Below are 13,403 nucleotides of genomic sequence, written 5' to 3' on the forward strand. Positions count from 1 at the left end.
TTGTTTTTAATAGCTGAGTAGTACTCCTGTTTTTTTTTTCCCTCCTTTCATTGTTATAGGATTTCTGATTTACTTTCCTTAAGCCTAGCTCTCTTTATATTTGGCTCTTCTGAAACAGAAGTCTTAGAAAAGAAAACCCTGACACATGCAGAGTACCACATTTTCTTGGACAGGCAATGTCCATATCATAACACTTTTATATGCACGATTTCCAGCATCCCTTTCATTTACATAAACAGGGACCTGTGGCTCAGCCCGGCTTAAAATTTAATTCATGATCAAACTTGTAAGCTATCCTAGCTATCTTATTTCTATTGCTATGATAAAACACCTCCACCAAAAACAACTTAGGGATAAAATGGTTTATTTCAACTTACAATTTACAGTGTATCATGAAGGGAAGTCAGGACAGGAATTCAAGGCAGGAACCTAGAAGCTGACCCTGGAGGAACACTACTTACTAGCTTGCTCCTCAAGGCTTGCTCAATTTGCTTTTCTACACAATCCAAAGCCATATTACAAAATATTTTTTATTCATCTAATGTAGTTGTACTCTTGGAGGCTAACTGCTGGATAAACTCACCCTTGCTAGGTCTTTCTGAACTCCAGATGGCTGGTTTAACTCAGCTATTCTGGCTCAAACTCCTCCCTCACCAAGATGACTGATTCAAACTGGCTTCTCTCAGCTTCTCACTGAATTGCTCTGTTTGGCTTCAAACTAACTCTGGCAATTTATTCTAATCTTCTTGATCCTTCTCTGGCTTTACCTGCCTCTGTGGACCTGCACTGAACTGCATAAACTCACGAATGAACTCCAATCCACTTCACCACGCTCACTGCACTGACCCCAACTGACTGAATTTAACTACACTGACTCACTGACCTGCCCTTTCAAACATGCTCCTTCCTTCTGTAAACTAACCTTACTTTTATTGCTTGGGATTAAAGGGGTGTACTCAAGGTGTGTCTATTCCAGCCAGAGTAGCCATGTTGCTGGATTGAAATTCCTCTATATGAGCTGCCTAGAGATAGCACTGTCCACAGAGTTCTATAAACGAGCAGAACCCAACAGGATGTGTGTGTGTGTGTGTGTGTGTGTGTGTGTGTGTGTGTGTGTGTACTTATTAAGTCAGCTTACAAATAGCAAATACAGCTGAATTACAGCTGAGAGGCTGAGAACTCAGTAGTTTCTTCATCCTTGAGTGCCTCTGTAGTCAGAGTAACTCCCCCACCCCCACCCCCACCCCATGGTGCCCATCTCTCACTGGGGAGGCTGGCATAGTTGCTCTGTCCACAAGGCTGGATGCCTCAGCTGTCCTGATCTGGTGAAAAAAAAACCTGAAAGAGAGAGCTGCTGAACCTTAGATCCTGATAGAAAACTAAAAAGAACTGATTCTGGTGTGGAAGGATTCAACCACAGCAGCAGAAGAAAGCAACTTGAGGAAAGGACAAGCCAGAAGAGGTGAATTTCAGCCATGACCGTTTACATCTGGACTGCTAGTAGATGATAACACCTTCAATCAGAGTGGGTCTTCAAAATCAAAATTTATCTATTTATTTATTTATTTATTTATTTATTTATTTATTTAATGCATATGAGTACACCATTGCTCTCTTCAGATATACCAGAAGAGGACATCAGATCCCATTACAGATGGTTGTGAGCCAACATCTCAGGACCTCTGGAAGAGCAGTCAGTACTCTTACCCGCTGAGCCATCTCCCCAGCCCCTTCCAAATCATTTAAGGAAATCCGGAAAGCCTCCCTATTCTGGAGGTTCTAACTTTCACTAGGGTGCCATAAAAACCAACCATAATATCTAGACGCTCAAAGTTCAGCAAATCTGGCTCGGAATCCAGTATGCTTTCTGTGACTACAGAGGTTCTCAAATGGGATGTAGTTTCCTCCTCAGGCAACCTTTGGCAATACCTAGTGACATTTTTGGTTGCAATTAGGTTGCAATTAATGGGTTGTGGTCTTCTAGTGGGCAGAGCCCAGGAATACTGCTATATGATACCACAACAAGGACTTATCCATCCAGCCTAAAAGTTCAAGAACGGGTTGCTGAAAAGCCTAGCGGGACAGAATGCTTTCTGCACTCCCTCTACCCCGTTCTGCTCTTATTTCCATGGATACACAATTAACTACTGCAAAAATAAACAACTCGCAGAAAGCAGCGGAATACATCCACACTTTTCTCACTGCCTTCTTCCATTCAAAATGAACCGATCTTTGTGGCTTTAAAGATAAAGGGAGAGCGAGTGCAGGAGCTGAGGAACTCAGTAGGCAGAAAGGAAATTCACACTAATTGCAATGCTTACAATACAAACTTGGGGTTTGGGGCGGGGGGGGGGGGAGTAGCTGCATTAGATAACTGCTGTGTCAAAAGCGCTTGCGCTGCAAGCTTGGGGACTTGAGTTCGAATCACAGGCATCCAAGTTAAAAGTGCTGGCAGAAGCAGATATGACTCTCTTTCCGGACAGTTCACTCTGGATAACTGCCAGGATCCCAGAACAACAGATTGGGACCCGTGGCCATCCTCCCGCCGGCTGCTGGCACTTTCGGTAAGCAGGAGTGCCTGGGGGCGTGGGCGGGGCGGGGCCTAGGAGCACAGGTCCCTGTGTTGTGACGTCATAATCTGCAGCCGCGGAGCTCGCCCTTAGCAACCGCCCTGGCGACTGTCGCTGTGACCCTTTGCGCCCCCGCGGTCCTGGTCTTTTCCTTTTCACCTCCGCTGCGGGGGAGCTCGGCTTCATCCCAGTAAGAACCAAGGGGATACAACCGCGGAGGCCGCAGGAGGACTAAGCATGGATGGCAGCCGGAGAGGTAAGGGACTGCGCGGGTCCAGGCTGCCCATGGCCTTTAAGGTTGCCTGCCACCTCCTTCAGTGTCGCAGGGTAATGGCTGGAACTAGAAACGCCCTGAGCTCAGGGAGGCCCCGCATGCCCGGCTCTTTGATTTACTGCCTGACATCCATCCCCTGATCCTGGGACCCTGCAGCCTGTATCACTTGGGTATCTTCTAGGCGGAATACTAGCCTGGTCTTTGAAATCTAACCTGAGCCCCAGATCAGGCCGGCTGCTTTCACAGAAACGGCGCTCAGTTTGCTCATCTTGAAGGTAGTGGGTAAATACCCATGCCACGGAGTTCTTGGGGGTTAAGTGCAGATAATATACAGCAAGCTCCTGGTGCATTTTAAGTACATGAAATCTTCCACTCCCTCCCTCCTTCTCTCCCTCCCTCCAGAACTGACTCACCCAGAGCTGGTTATAATTCAGTGGCTCCAAGGTAGGAGCTGGGATACTGCATTTGTAATAAACTTCCAATGTGGCTGGTCATTGGACTGAATGTTTAATAGCAAAAGACTACCTTTGAATCGACCTGCTAATGATTAATTAAGCCTTGCTTTCATCTTGCATGCACCTTTATTCTACAATAATTTCATCAAAATAAGTGTTCTGCTTAGCATACAAGGTTGGGGGGGGGGGAGGATATTCAGACACCATCCCAACCTAAGCTCTAGAGGAAAACACACCAAATGCTGTTATGGTCTTCAGAAATGGTTACAAAATAAACTTTAAACCTTTGCAGTGTTCCACCCGTAACCCAACACTTGTTTACACACAAATCCTGTTAAATGGGTATTATTCATATTTTGAAATGAATAAAACAAAAGATTATAAATAATTCCCCTAGTGTCATGGTTGGTCACAGAACAAGCCCCAGACTAAGAAGCTAAAACCCTCAAGTTCTTTTACTTACATTTGTTTAGTAATAGACTTAGTGAGGTTTTAGTGTTTATTTTTAAATGAGGTGACAAATGTAAATGGGTTTATACTTTTAGGTGGCTTCAGTTTTAGCCCATAACATATATCAATAACATCGTTCCTGGTATAAATGTTATATTCAATAAGTATCTGGGCTAGTTTTTATATACTAAATTATAAGTAACCATTCATTTAGTTGAAACCTCAATGCTTAATTTTAGTTTAAAGTAACCGTCTTAGATTCTATTAGTTCCCTCAGCTACTTCAGAATATTAGATACTAAAGATACCCAAGGGGGAAAACGTTCCTCCCTTCCTCACAGTAAGCAAATGCTTTTGTGAGGTCAGCCTTCAAGAGTGTGATACGGCAGAAAGCCATCAGCTTGAAGAACAACTGGTCTTGTATCTAGTCTCTGATAGCAACTAGTGAGGTCTTGTATCTAGTCTCTGATAGCAACGAATGAGGCGTCCTGACAGTTACTTTACGTTGCCAAGCCTTAGTTGTTGAAAAATGGGGAGCTAGGCTTGATCACCTTTAAGGCTCTATTTCCAGTGTCTGACGGGAGGAAGGAGAAAGGGGAAAAAATGAGACTATTGGTCCACCATTCATTGTATATCAGCAACCTGTGCTGGAAAAACAGGAGGAGACAACCTGTTGGGACAGCCAACTGAGAAGAGCTTGGGAAAGGTTTTTTAATCTGTCATTCCCTTGGAAATACCTTTAAAAGTGACCTATTCCTAAAATTGCAGAAATGTTGGGAAAGTACTGAAACACCATTTTTTTTTCCTCAGTGAAGTTTCTTCTGATTGCTAATAAAATCAAATTCTCTAGGAAACTGAGCTGAAGAATTTGACTGTCCCACCAACACCACATCCATCTCATGCAGCAATTTTTAGTCTTAATTTAGACAAGACTGCTCTTTTTCTGGGCATTTAGCTTAAGACTGCTTTCAGATCATTCTGGGTCCAGTCAAGATATAGAACCTGTGCCTAAGTTATTTAAATGAGTAGAAAGGATTGTTAAACAGTCATAAAAGTAGCTATAAGTAGTAATTACTACAGTATTACCTAACACTTGCATTGGCAAAAAAAAAAAAAAAAAAGTCATATCAAGAAACAGAAAAAATGTCCGCATTGGAAGAAGCGATGCCTGAGAGAGGGCCCAGGTAAAATGACTTGTCTAGGCCTCCCTGCAGCCCTGTGAGTTTTAAACATGACATTTATCTGTTAGGAATGTTAGAAACCAGTGAGTGCATATCTTAATGTAAATAAATGAAGAAGAAACAACCAAAAAAGCTGCCTGAGGATTATAGTATTCATGTTCTATATACTAGTTATAATAACACTGAAACTCTGCTCCTTTTTAAATATCATTACCGGACATACAATTAAATTGTGGAGAAAAATTATTTTGTGATGGTGTCTATGTAATTTTCTAATCCCATGAAGTCTGAAAGATCCGACACTATTTTTACATTATTGGAATTCTCTTTAAATATAGTGTGTTTAGTTGGGTACATTGGTGTGTGCCTGTGATTCCAATTGCTTGGATGGCTGAGGCAGGATCACTTGAGTCCAGGAATTCAAGACCAGCTTTAGCCTGGGCCGTATAGTAAGACCTAATCTCAAAAGAAAATAATATAATAAATATAACTCAAAATATATATTATCTCAAAACAAAAATCCAATGTGTCAGTAGTGAACAAAATGAAATCATTATATATAAAGTGACATAAATGACCTATTGATCACTTCAGTAAAAATAAAGTCTCAAAGTAAACCATCCTGAAAATAACTTAGTTTGAAAACAATTCAGTGGAGAGCACTTGTCAGGCACAGACCTCCAATACAGACAGTGCTTCACATAAAATAGCTTGTTTTCTTAAAAAAAAAAAAAAAGGGGGTGTGCACCCATGTGTCGGTTGGGAGCTAAGGTCAAGTGTCTCCCTGGTGTTCTCCGCCTGTATCTTAAGACAAGGCCTCCCACTATTTTATGCCTGTTCTGTGATGAACTATCTCAATGGGTATTCCCCAACAGTGGGAGCTCAAAGGTCTAGATGCGGCCTAGGCACTCCCTCACTGAGACTCTTCACAGGTAATTTTAGGTTGTGTCAAGTTACAACTAAAACTGGCAGTGCCTTTTGAAGCTCATTGGTTCAGCTACAGTAGTTTGTCACAGAGTGTCAGGGACCTATCTGTGCCCACCCTATCCCCTCCAAAGCTGGAGTTAAAAGCATGTGCTGCCAGGCCTGGCTTTTTATGTGGATTCCAAACTCAGGTCTTTCCTTGGTGTGTATGTGACAGCCACTTTATCACCTGAGCCATCCTCCCAACCCTTATTTCCTTAAAAAAAAAAAAATGTTCAATCTGTGGTCATAGGATTTTTCCTATTAGATAAATTTTTGTTGGTAGTAACATAACAATGATTTCTTTTGAGACAGGGTGCTATTATTTAGCCCTGGCTGGATTTGAACTTTTTATATAGACCAGTCTAGCCTGGAATTCAAAGATCTACCTGCCTCTGCCTCTGAACTGCTGGGATTATAGGTATGCACCACCATGCCTAGCTGAATAAAAGTTTCAGCAACTTTATTTAAAAATAAATGTGTTCTTTTTAAAATTCTATATTGTTTTTTATGAAAGTTGTGTTTGCCGTGTCCTAATTTGTGTTTTTCTTGTTGTTGAAAGTCAGAGCAACCTCTGTCCTCCCCAGATACAGCCCTCCATGCTTGTTTACAGGACACCTGAGCACCAAGAGCAACGGTAAGTGAGCGGCTTACAGCTGGAGCTGCGTTAGAAACTCACTGTTCTCTGTGTTGGGCGTCCCGTGACCTGAGGACGAAGCTCTCTTAAGGAAAACTTACTGCACTTCATGCCAGCAATTAGAACTAAATGTCGTAGGCATTCTTTGGACTCAGTTTGGGGGTCATAATGTCGAACTGTTGTTGTGCCCTGATTGTGAACCTAGCTGCCCCTGCTTTCCCACCCTGCCACAACCAGGGGCTACTTTTGCCAGCACACGGTCTGGTTGAAGGCATGTCTGCCTTATTAAGTTGATGATTGTCAAGTAATAAAGGTCTCCAAAGTAAAATTTTAATTATAACTTAAATATTTTTGGCATTGGTTTTAGGAAAAACAATTTAAACCCATTGTTCTTATTTCTATGAAAAATATTTCATATTGTCCCCTCCAAATAAGAAAAAAATGATGAAATTTTTAATTATTTCATTTTATTTCTTTGTACCAGAGTGTATTCATAGAAACAGCTAGGAAAGCCTATTTAAAAAACAAACAAACAAACAAACAAACAAACAAAACCAAGCAAACAAACCTTTGAAGCAATATCTGGTGGTGCAAACCTGCAATACCAGTATCTGAAAGACTGAGGCAGGAGGATAGTAAGTTTATGGCCTGCCTGGGCTATAGCTTGAGATCAAGGCCATTCTGGAACTTAATGAGAACTTTTCTCAAAAAAAAAAAAAAAAAAAAAGGTAAAGAGTGCTGGGGCTATATAGCTCAGGGGTCGAGGGTTTGCATAGCTCCTAGGTTCAATCTTCTGGAGCGCATGCGCGGACACACACACACACACACACACACACACACACACAAGCATGCACTTGCACAGCTAATGTAGGCAGAGCACTTGTCAGCATGTAGCTGCATTGGTTCTTATCTCAGCAACGCCTCCTTTGCAGGAATATGACACAGATTTAGTGCACAGCTCTGTCCTTCTATTAAATGGTGATAATAATGGCTAAAAAGAATTTTACTGGTAGAGAATGTGAGGATGCATGGCACGTGTCTGCCAGCCACATCTTTGATAGTAACATGCTTGTATTCTGCGGAGTTTTCATGAATGGATTGATTTTGAAGTACTGAAGGATAGATCTAGGGGGGGAATCTGTTTCAGCGTAAAAGAATCTTTCAAGTCCTATATTCTATTTTACTGTGGAATTTTTTAAGTATATGCTCCTGTTATTTCTCAAAATTTTTCAGGGGCTGGGAAGATAGCTCAGTGGATAAATAGATAAAGTACTTGCTGTGCAAATTTGAGAGTTGGATCCCCAAACCAATATAAACACATGGTGGGAGTGGCAGCCCACCTGCCTGGGGAGATAGGGATGGGATGCCCAGAGCAAGCTGGCTAGTTAGACTAGCCTCATCGGCTGACCATGCTTCAAATGAAAGATCCTACCTCACTAAATAAGATGGAGAATGACCAAGGAAGATTCTATACCTATACCTGTGTGCTCACTCACTGTTGTACACATACATGTATGCACACACATGTGACATACATAGGCATGCACATATACCACACACACATAAAAACACATGTAAAAAGTGTTTTTAATGTTTAAGAATATGCCTCCATAGTGCTTTATGCTTATATATCGATGCTTAATGCTTCTAAGGTTCACTTTAAACAATTTGAGAGAAGGTGGAAAGGTTCAATGCATAGATTTAAAGCAGTCTGTGGATCTTGACTGCAGCGGTGAAGTCAGAGACTTACCTCTCTGTGACGCTGACCGCACAGTCTCCATGCATAGTCTTGTCTGATCTCTCAGGCTCAGTGGTTCACAATCAAGCAAACGATTGAAGATGTTTAATTATGAGATAAAGAGATATAAAATAGTAATAATTTAAGAGTAGATTAACATTATTAATCTATTAGTAGATTATAGTTTAGATTATTTTACTGGATTATATTCTAGAATCTCTTCGCAAACTCTCAAGCTTGTAAAACTTCACTCTTGAAGAGGCTGGAGCCCAGGTGATGGCTGCTGCTGTCAGTGTCGGAGACTGGACACAGAGCCATGACAGTGTGTGCATTCTCCGCCGCCTCCAGCGAAGTCCAGAACGGGACTGAGAATGACGTCAGTAACTGTATCTTGTGATGTTTATATTAAGTGTACATGTGTAATGATTAACTATGTTTTAATTTTTAGCTTTTTGCACTGATTCCTCTTCTCTCAGACTAAGCACCCTGCAGCTGGTCAAGAACCACATGGCTATTCACTATAATAAAATCCTTTCAGCCAAAGGTAAACGTGCAAATTTGAATTTCCTGTGCCCATGTAAACCCCAGCTTTACTTCTCATTAGGATGAACCTGTGGCAAAGGGGTTTTTACATTATTTCAAAGGGGACTTGGATCTTAAAGTGGGATGCCAACTATTGATTATACCAAGGGCAAAATTTATGTTAACAACATTTACAATTACATAATGCCTAGATAGCTCATTCAATGCATTTATTCTAATATTCTTTTGTTGTTAGAGATTGCTCATGTTTCTATTTGTGTTTAAAATTTTAGGTGTCTATATTGGGGCATGCTTGTGTGTGTGTGAGAAAGCAAGTGTGTATTCAGGTGCGTATGAATGTGTGTGTATGCATATAGAAGTCAGAGGTCAACCTTAAGTGTCATTTGTCAGGAGCTATCCATTTTATTAAGAGAGGGTCACTCGGGGCTGGTGAGATGGCTCAGTGGGTAAGAGCACCCGACTGCTCTTCCAAAGGTTGGAAGTTCAAATCCCAGCAACCACATGGTGGCTCACAACCATCCAACCAATAAGATCTGACTCCCTCTTCTGGAGTGTCTGAGGACAGCTACAGTGTACTTACATATAATAAATAAATAAATAAATCTTTAAAAAAAAAAAAAAAAAAAAAAAAAAGAGAGGGTCACTCACTGAGACCTTGGACGCGACATTTTAAGGCTAAACTACATAGGAGGCAACCGCAGAGATCCTCCTGACTCTGCCTTCCTAGGGCTGAGAGTACAAAAGTGTGCTGCCATGCCTGCGTTTCACTAGTGACTGTGCTGTCTTCCTAGCACAAGATGTTACTATAAAGCCCAGGCTGACCTGACATCAGTATCCTTCCGCTTTGGGCGCCCAAGGAACTTAATTCGTTGTGCTGCCGTTCTCAGCTGTGTGCTGGTCTTAATATAATCTAACCTCCTTTTCACTTAGGAAGTTACACAGAGAAGAGACTGGCTGCTATTCTTCCTTTTATCATTGATTTTATTAAAAGATAACTTATGTAGAATAAAATGCACTAGTTGTAAGTATATAGGGAAATACCTTGAAAATGTATATGTCTCTATAACCATGACAGTGTTGACAGTAAACAAGAGATCATTTAGCTCTAGCATGTATGGCCATCTTCCTGCCCCATGCTGTTGTTCAGTTCAGGAACAGAGAAGGGTGCATATATTTTAAATTGCTGCTAAGAAAAGGGGGGGGGCGTATTTTGTAGCATTTGGAAACAGTATGAGATTTGAATTTAGTGTCCATAAGCACAGTCATGTTCATTCTTTTTCATACTGGCTGTAGCAGTCTTTGCACTGAAATGCAGAGTCAACTGGTTGAGACCGGCTGTTTTACCTCAAAAAGCGAGAGATTTACCCTCTCTGATCCTGCACTAACAGTGTGCTGACCCCAGTATGGGACATTTCCAATATCCAAAAAGGTCCCCGTCATCTGTTCTCTGTTCCTACACTTTTGCCTTTTCTATAGAATAGAATAATATTTATTTATACTTTCAGCCTGGCTTCTTTCAATGTGGACAACACATTGAGGCATCCATAATGTGTTTATCAGTATTTCTCCCTTAGTTTTTGGGTGGGGTGTGTGTGTGTGTGTGGGGGGTGGGGGGGGACAGAGCACACCCTCAGATGCTAACCTTATTTTTGAGACAGTCTTTCACTGGTTTGAAGCTTGCCCATTAGGGTAGGCAGGCTGGGCAGTCAGCGCTGGGGATCCACTGCCTCCCCATGGAGGTTCTGAGTGCACAGCACCACATCTGGCTGTTTACATGGGTTTGGGGTTAGACCTCAGTCCTGTGCTTGTGCAAGTACTTTACCGACTGAGCCTTCTCCGCAGCCCTTAAATGTATTTACTTTTGTTTATAAATAGGATTCTAATTGATGGTGCATGTCTTTAATGCCAGCACTCAGGAGGGAGAGGGAGGCGGATCTCTGAGTTACAGGTCAGGCTGATCCATGTAGTGAGTTCCAGGGGACTCAGGGAGAGAGAGAATGTGTCTCCAAAAAAAAAAAAAAAAAAAGTATTCCATTTAATGAAGCTGTCATAATTGGTTGATTCACGGCTTGGAGACTATTTGGGTTGTTTTGACTCAGTGTGAGTTATTGGGAATCAAATGACTGTAAGTGTCCACACACAGTTGTGAACATGTGTCTCTGTTCCGCATGGTGAATGCATTTTACTAGGCGTCGAGCATTGGGTTTGTTCATGGGTACATTTAGCTTTGTGACGGAAGCCTTTCCAGAGTGGCTGCTGGTTGTTTCCTTACCACTGCCCCCTCAGCAGCACCTGCTGTTGCCAGGATAGAGCAGTGTCTCCTCTTTGTGAATACCTCCAAGGTTAAATATAAACTTTAATTTCACTAATTTATTTTACTAACTTTACCTAATTTTTATTTACTTTTGTGTGACTTGGATCTTGCTATGTAGTCTCAAGAGCTGAACTTTAAAATATTTAGGTTATGTTTTAAATAATTGAAGAAAATAGTATATCATAGCATTAAAATCATATAAAATCAAGCTCAGTTTTCAGATATCTTAGGATTTGTATTTTAAACAGCGTGTTTAAGAGACCATTTTGTAATCTTAGGGTTTTCTGAATTTGTTTTCTTCTAGAAGCTTTTTGCTTGTGACTCTTCCACTTAAGTCTGTGGTTCATTTTGAGTTTTGGTATATAGTATGAATAAAAGGTTACTGGTTTTTGCCCACTCAGATATTAAATTTCTGGTATCAATTACTGAAGAGTAATTCCCTATCGAATTACTTCAGCATCATTTGACCCAATGTATAAGTCTGTCTTGGGGTATAAATGTGCATATCTACATGTCTACCTTTCTGCCCGCAGCATCCTGCTTTGTTTTTGGAGCATCGCATTAAGTCTTGAAATAGGGATGGAGATGCCCCACTTTGTTGAAGTCTGTGCTTAACCGTGCTGGTGTGCCATGATAAAGGCCTGGCATCAGCCACCAAAGCTCTGCTCATTCCTTGTTCAGTCTTCCTTATATTTTGTATTCAGTGGTTAAACTGCTATGTTTTCATGTTCACCAGTATTCTATTCTACATTGTCCAATGAGCTGTTAATCCCACCTAGTATTTTTTATCTGCTATCTTATTTTTAATCTCTAGAAATACAATAATAAAGCAAAGAACTTCAAGTCTTCAGAGCATTTTGTGTTTATAAATTTATTGTTTCTCATTATTTATAAATATAAAGAATATTATTAAACATTTTTTTTCTCTTTCAGCCGCAGTGGACTGCTCAATTCCAGTAAGTGTGAATACTAGCATCAAATGTAAGTAATTTTTTTTAACAAGATACCTCTTTAAAAATAGGTGAAGTAGACATAATTTGAGACTTAACATCCTAACTATTTCTAAGTGTCCATTTCAATGGCATTAAGTACTGCGTCTTTACAACATTGTGTTTACAACATTAAGTACTGTGTGCTGAGTCATCACTGCCATCCAGCTACCCTGGGCCACGTGTGAGCCCGAGAACCACATGTCCACGTCTGCTTTGTAAGTCCAGTTTCTCTCCAGTCCACTTTCCTTGAACTTTATGATTCTAAGTTCCTTGATTAGGTGGAATTCTATAGTGTTTCCTCTGAGACCAGCATATTTTACTTGGTATAATGTTAACATCACTTATGCTGTAATGAATCAGAATCTTTTTTAGAAGTTTATTATTGTCTGAGTTTGTATGATGTATATGTGAGCCATGACATACATGCAGAGGTCAAAGGACAGCTCTGTAGAGTTGGTTCCTCCTCCTAACTTTAACTGGGTCTACGACTCAAACTCAGATCACCAGACTTGTGTAGCAAGGCATTGCCCATGAGTCATATCAGCAGCCCAAAGTCTTTCTTAAGGCTCAATAAAGTGATGTGTGCATGTGCCTCATTCTGTTTGTCATTAGCAGCTTCAGTTGTCTTCCATTGCTGTGAGTGACAGTGGGGACACAGATTCAGAGGATGTACCCAGAAGGGAGGTTTCTGTGCCACCAGTAACTCTCTCTGTGCTTTCTTGGAAACTGGCATGTTTTCTATGGCATCTGCACAGGCTTACATCCACCAGCCACATGCAAGGCTTTCTGGTTTGGTTGCTTGGCTATCTTTTGTTTGGAGATTTAAAAAAAAAAATCACCAAATAATGGAACAAACAAAACATTTGCTAAGAATGTAGGAAACAATAACAAAATGATAATAAATTTCAATTTATAAATGAGTTTTAAGTTGGGCAGTGGTGGTGCACACCTTTAATCCCAACACTCAGAAGACAGAGGCAAGCAGATATGTGAGTTCGAGACTAGCCTTATCTACAGAGCATGTTCCAGGACAACCACAAAGAAGCCCTGTCTCAAACAAACAAACAAAACAAAACAAAAAAAGCAAGTGTGTACACATATATATATACATGTGTGTGTGTGTGTGTGTGTGTTAAATATAAATAAATTAAACTTGCCAATCCAAAGATGTATAATAGCTGGTTCAATCTAAAAAGCAACAGGAAAAAAAGTGGCATGCTGTCTTAGGGGTCCTGGTGCTGTCTTAGGGGCCTTGGTGCAGATGTGAGGACACACTCTAAATGAAAG

At 40.9% G+C, this 13,403-nt stretch overlaps 1 protein-coding gene across 10 annotated transcripts in view; it reads left to right on the top strand.

Moving 5' to 3' along the window:
• Nucleotides 1–2,620: 2,620 nt before the first annotated feature.
• Nucleotides 2,621–13,403, top strand: part of Spata7 (spermatogenesis associated 7) — a 41,691-nt gene continuing 30,908 nt past the window's right edge. For 2 of the 10 annotated variants that reach the window (NM_178914.4, NM_001289573.1), the window contains exons 1-4: nucleotides 2,634–2,826; nucleotides 6,455–6,529; nucleotides 8,716–8,811; nucleotides 12,058–12,105. In NM_178914.4, coding sequence (NP_849245.2) covers nucleotides 2,808–2,826; nucleotides 6,455–6,529; nucleotides 8,716–8,811; nucleotides 12,058–12,105 — 238 coding nt within the window. In that variant the 5' untranslated portion in view covers nucleotides 2,634–2,807. Of the gene's footprint in view, nucleotides 2,827–6,454; nucleotides 6,530–8,481; nucleotides 8,644–8,715; nucleotides 8,812–12,057; nucleotides 12,106–13,403 lie in introns of all 10 variants that reach the window. The other 8 variants (XM_030246502.1, XM_006515358.4, XM_030246503.1 and 5 more) reach the window with 8 other exon arrangements.

The sequence above is a fragment of the Mus musculus genome, chromosome 12 (assembly GCF_000001635.26).
Source record: "Mus musculus strain C57BL/6J chromosome 12, GRCm38.p6 C57BL/6J".
Classification (NCBI taxonomy): domain Eukaryota; kingdom Metazoa; phylum Chordata; class Mammalia; order Rodentia; family Muridae; genus Mus; species Mus musculus.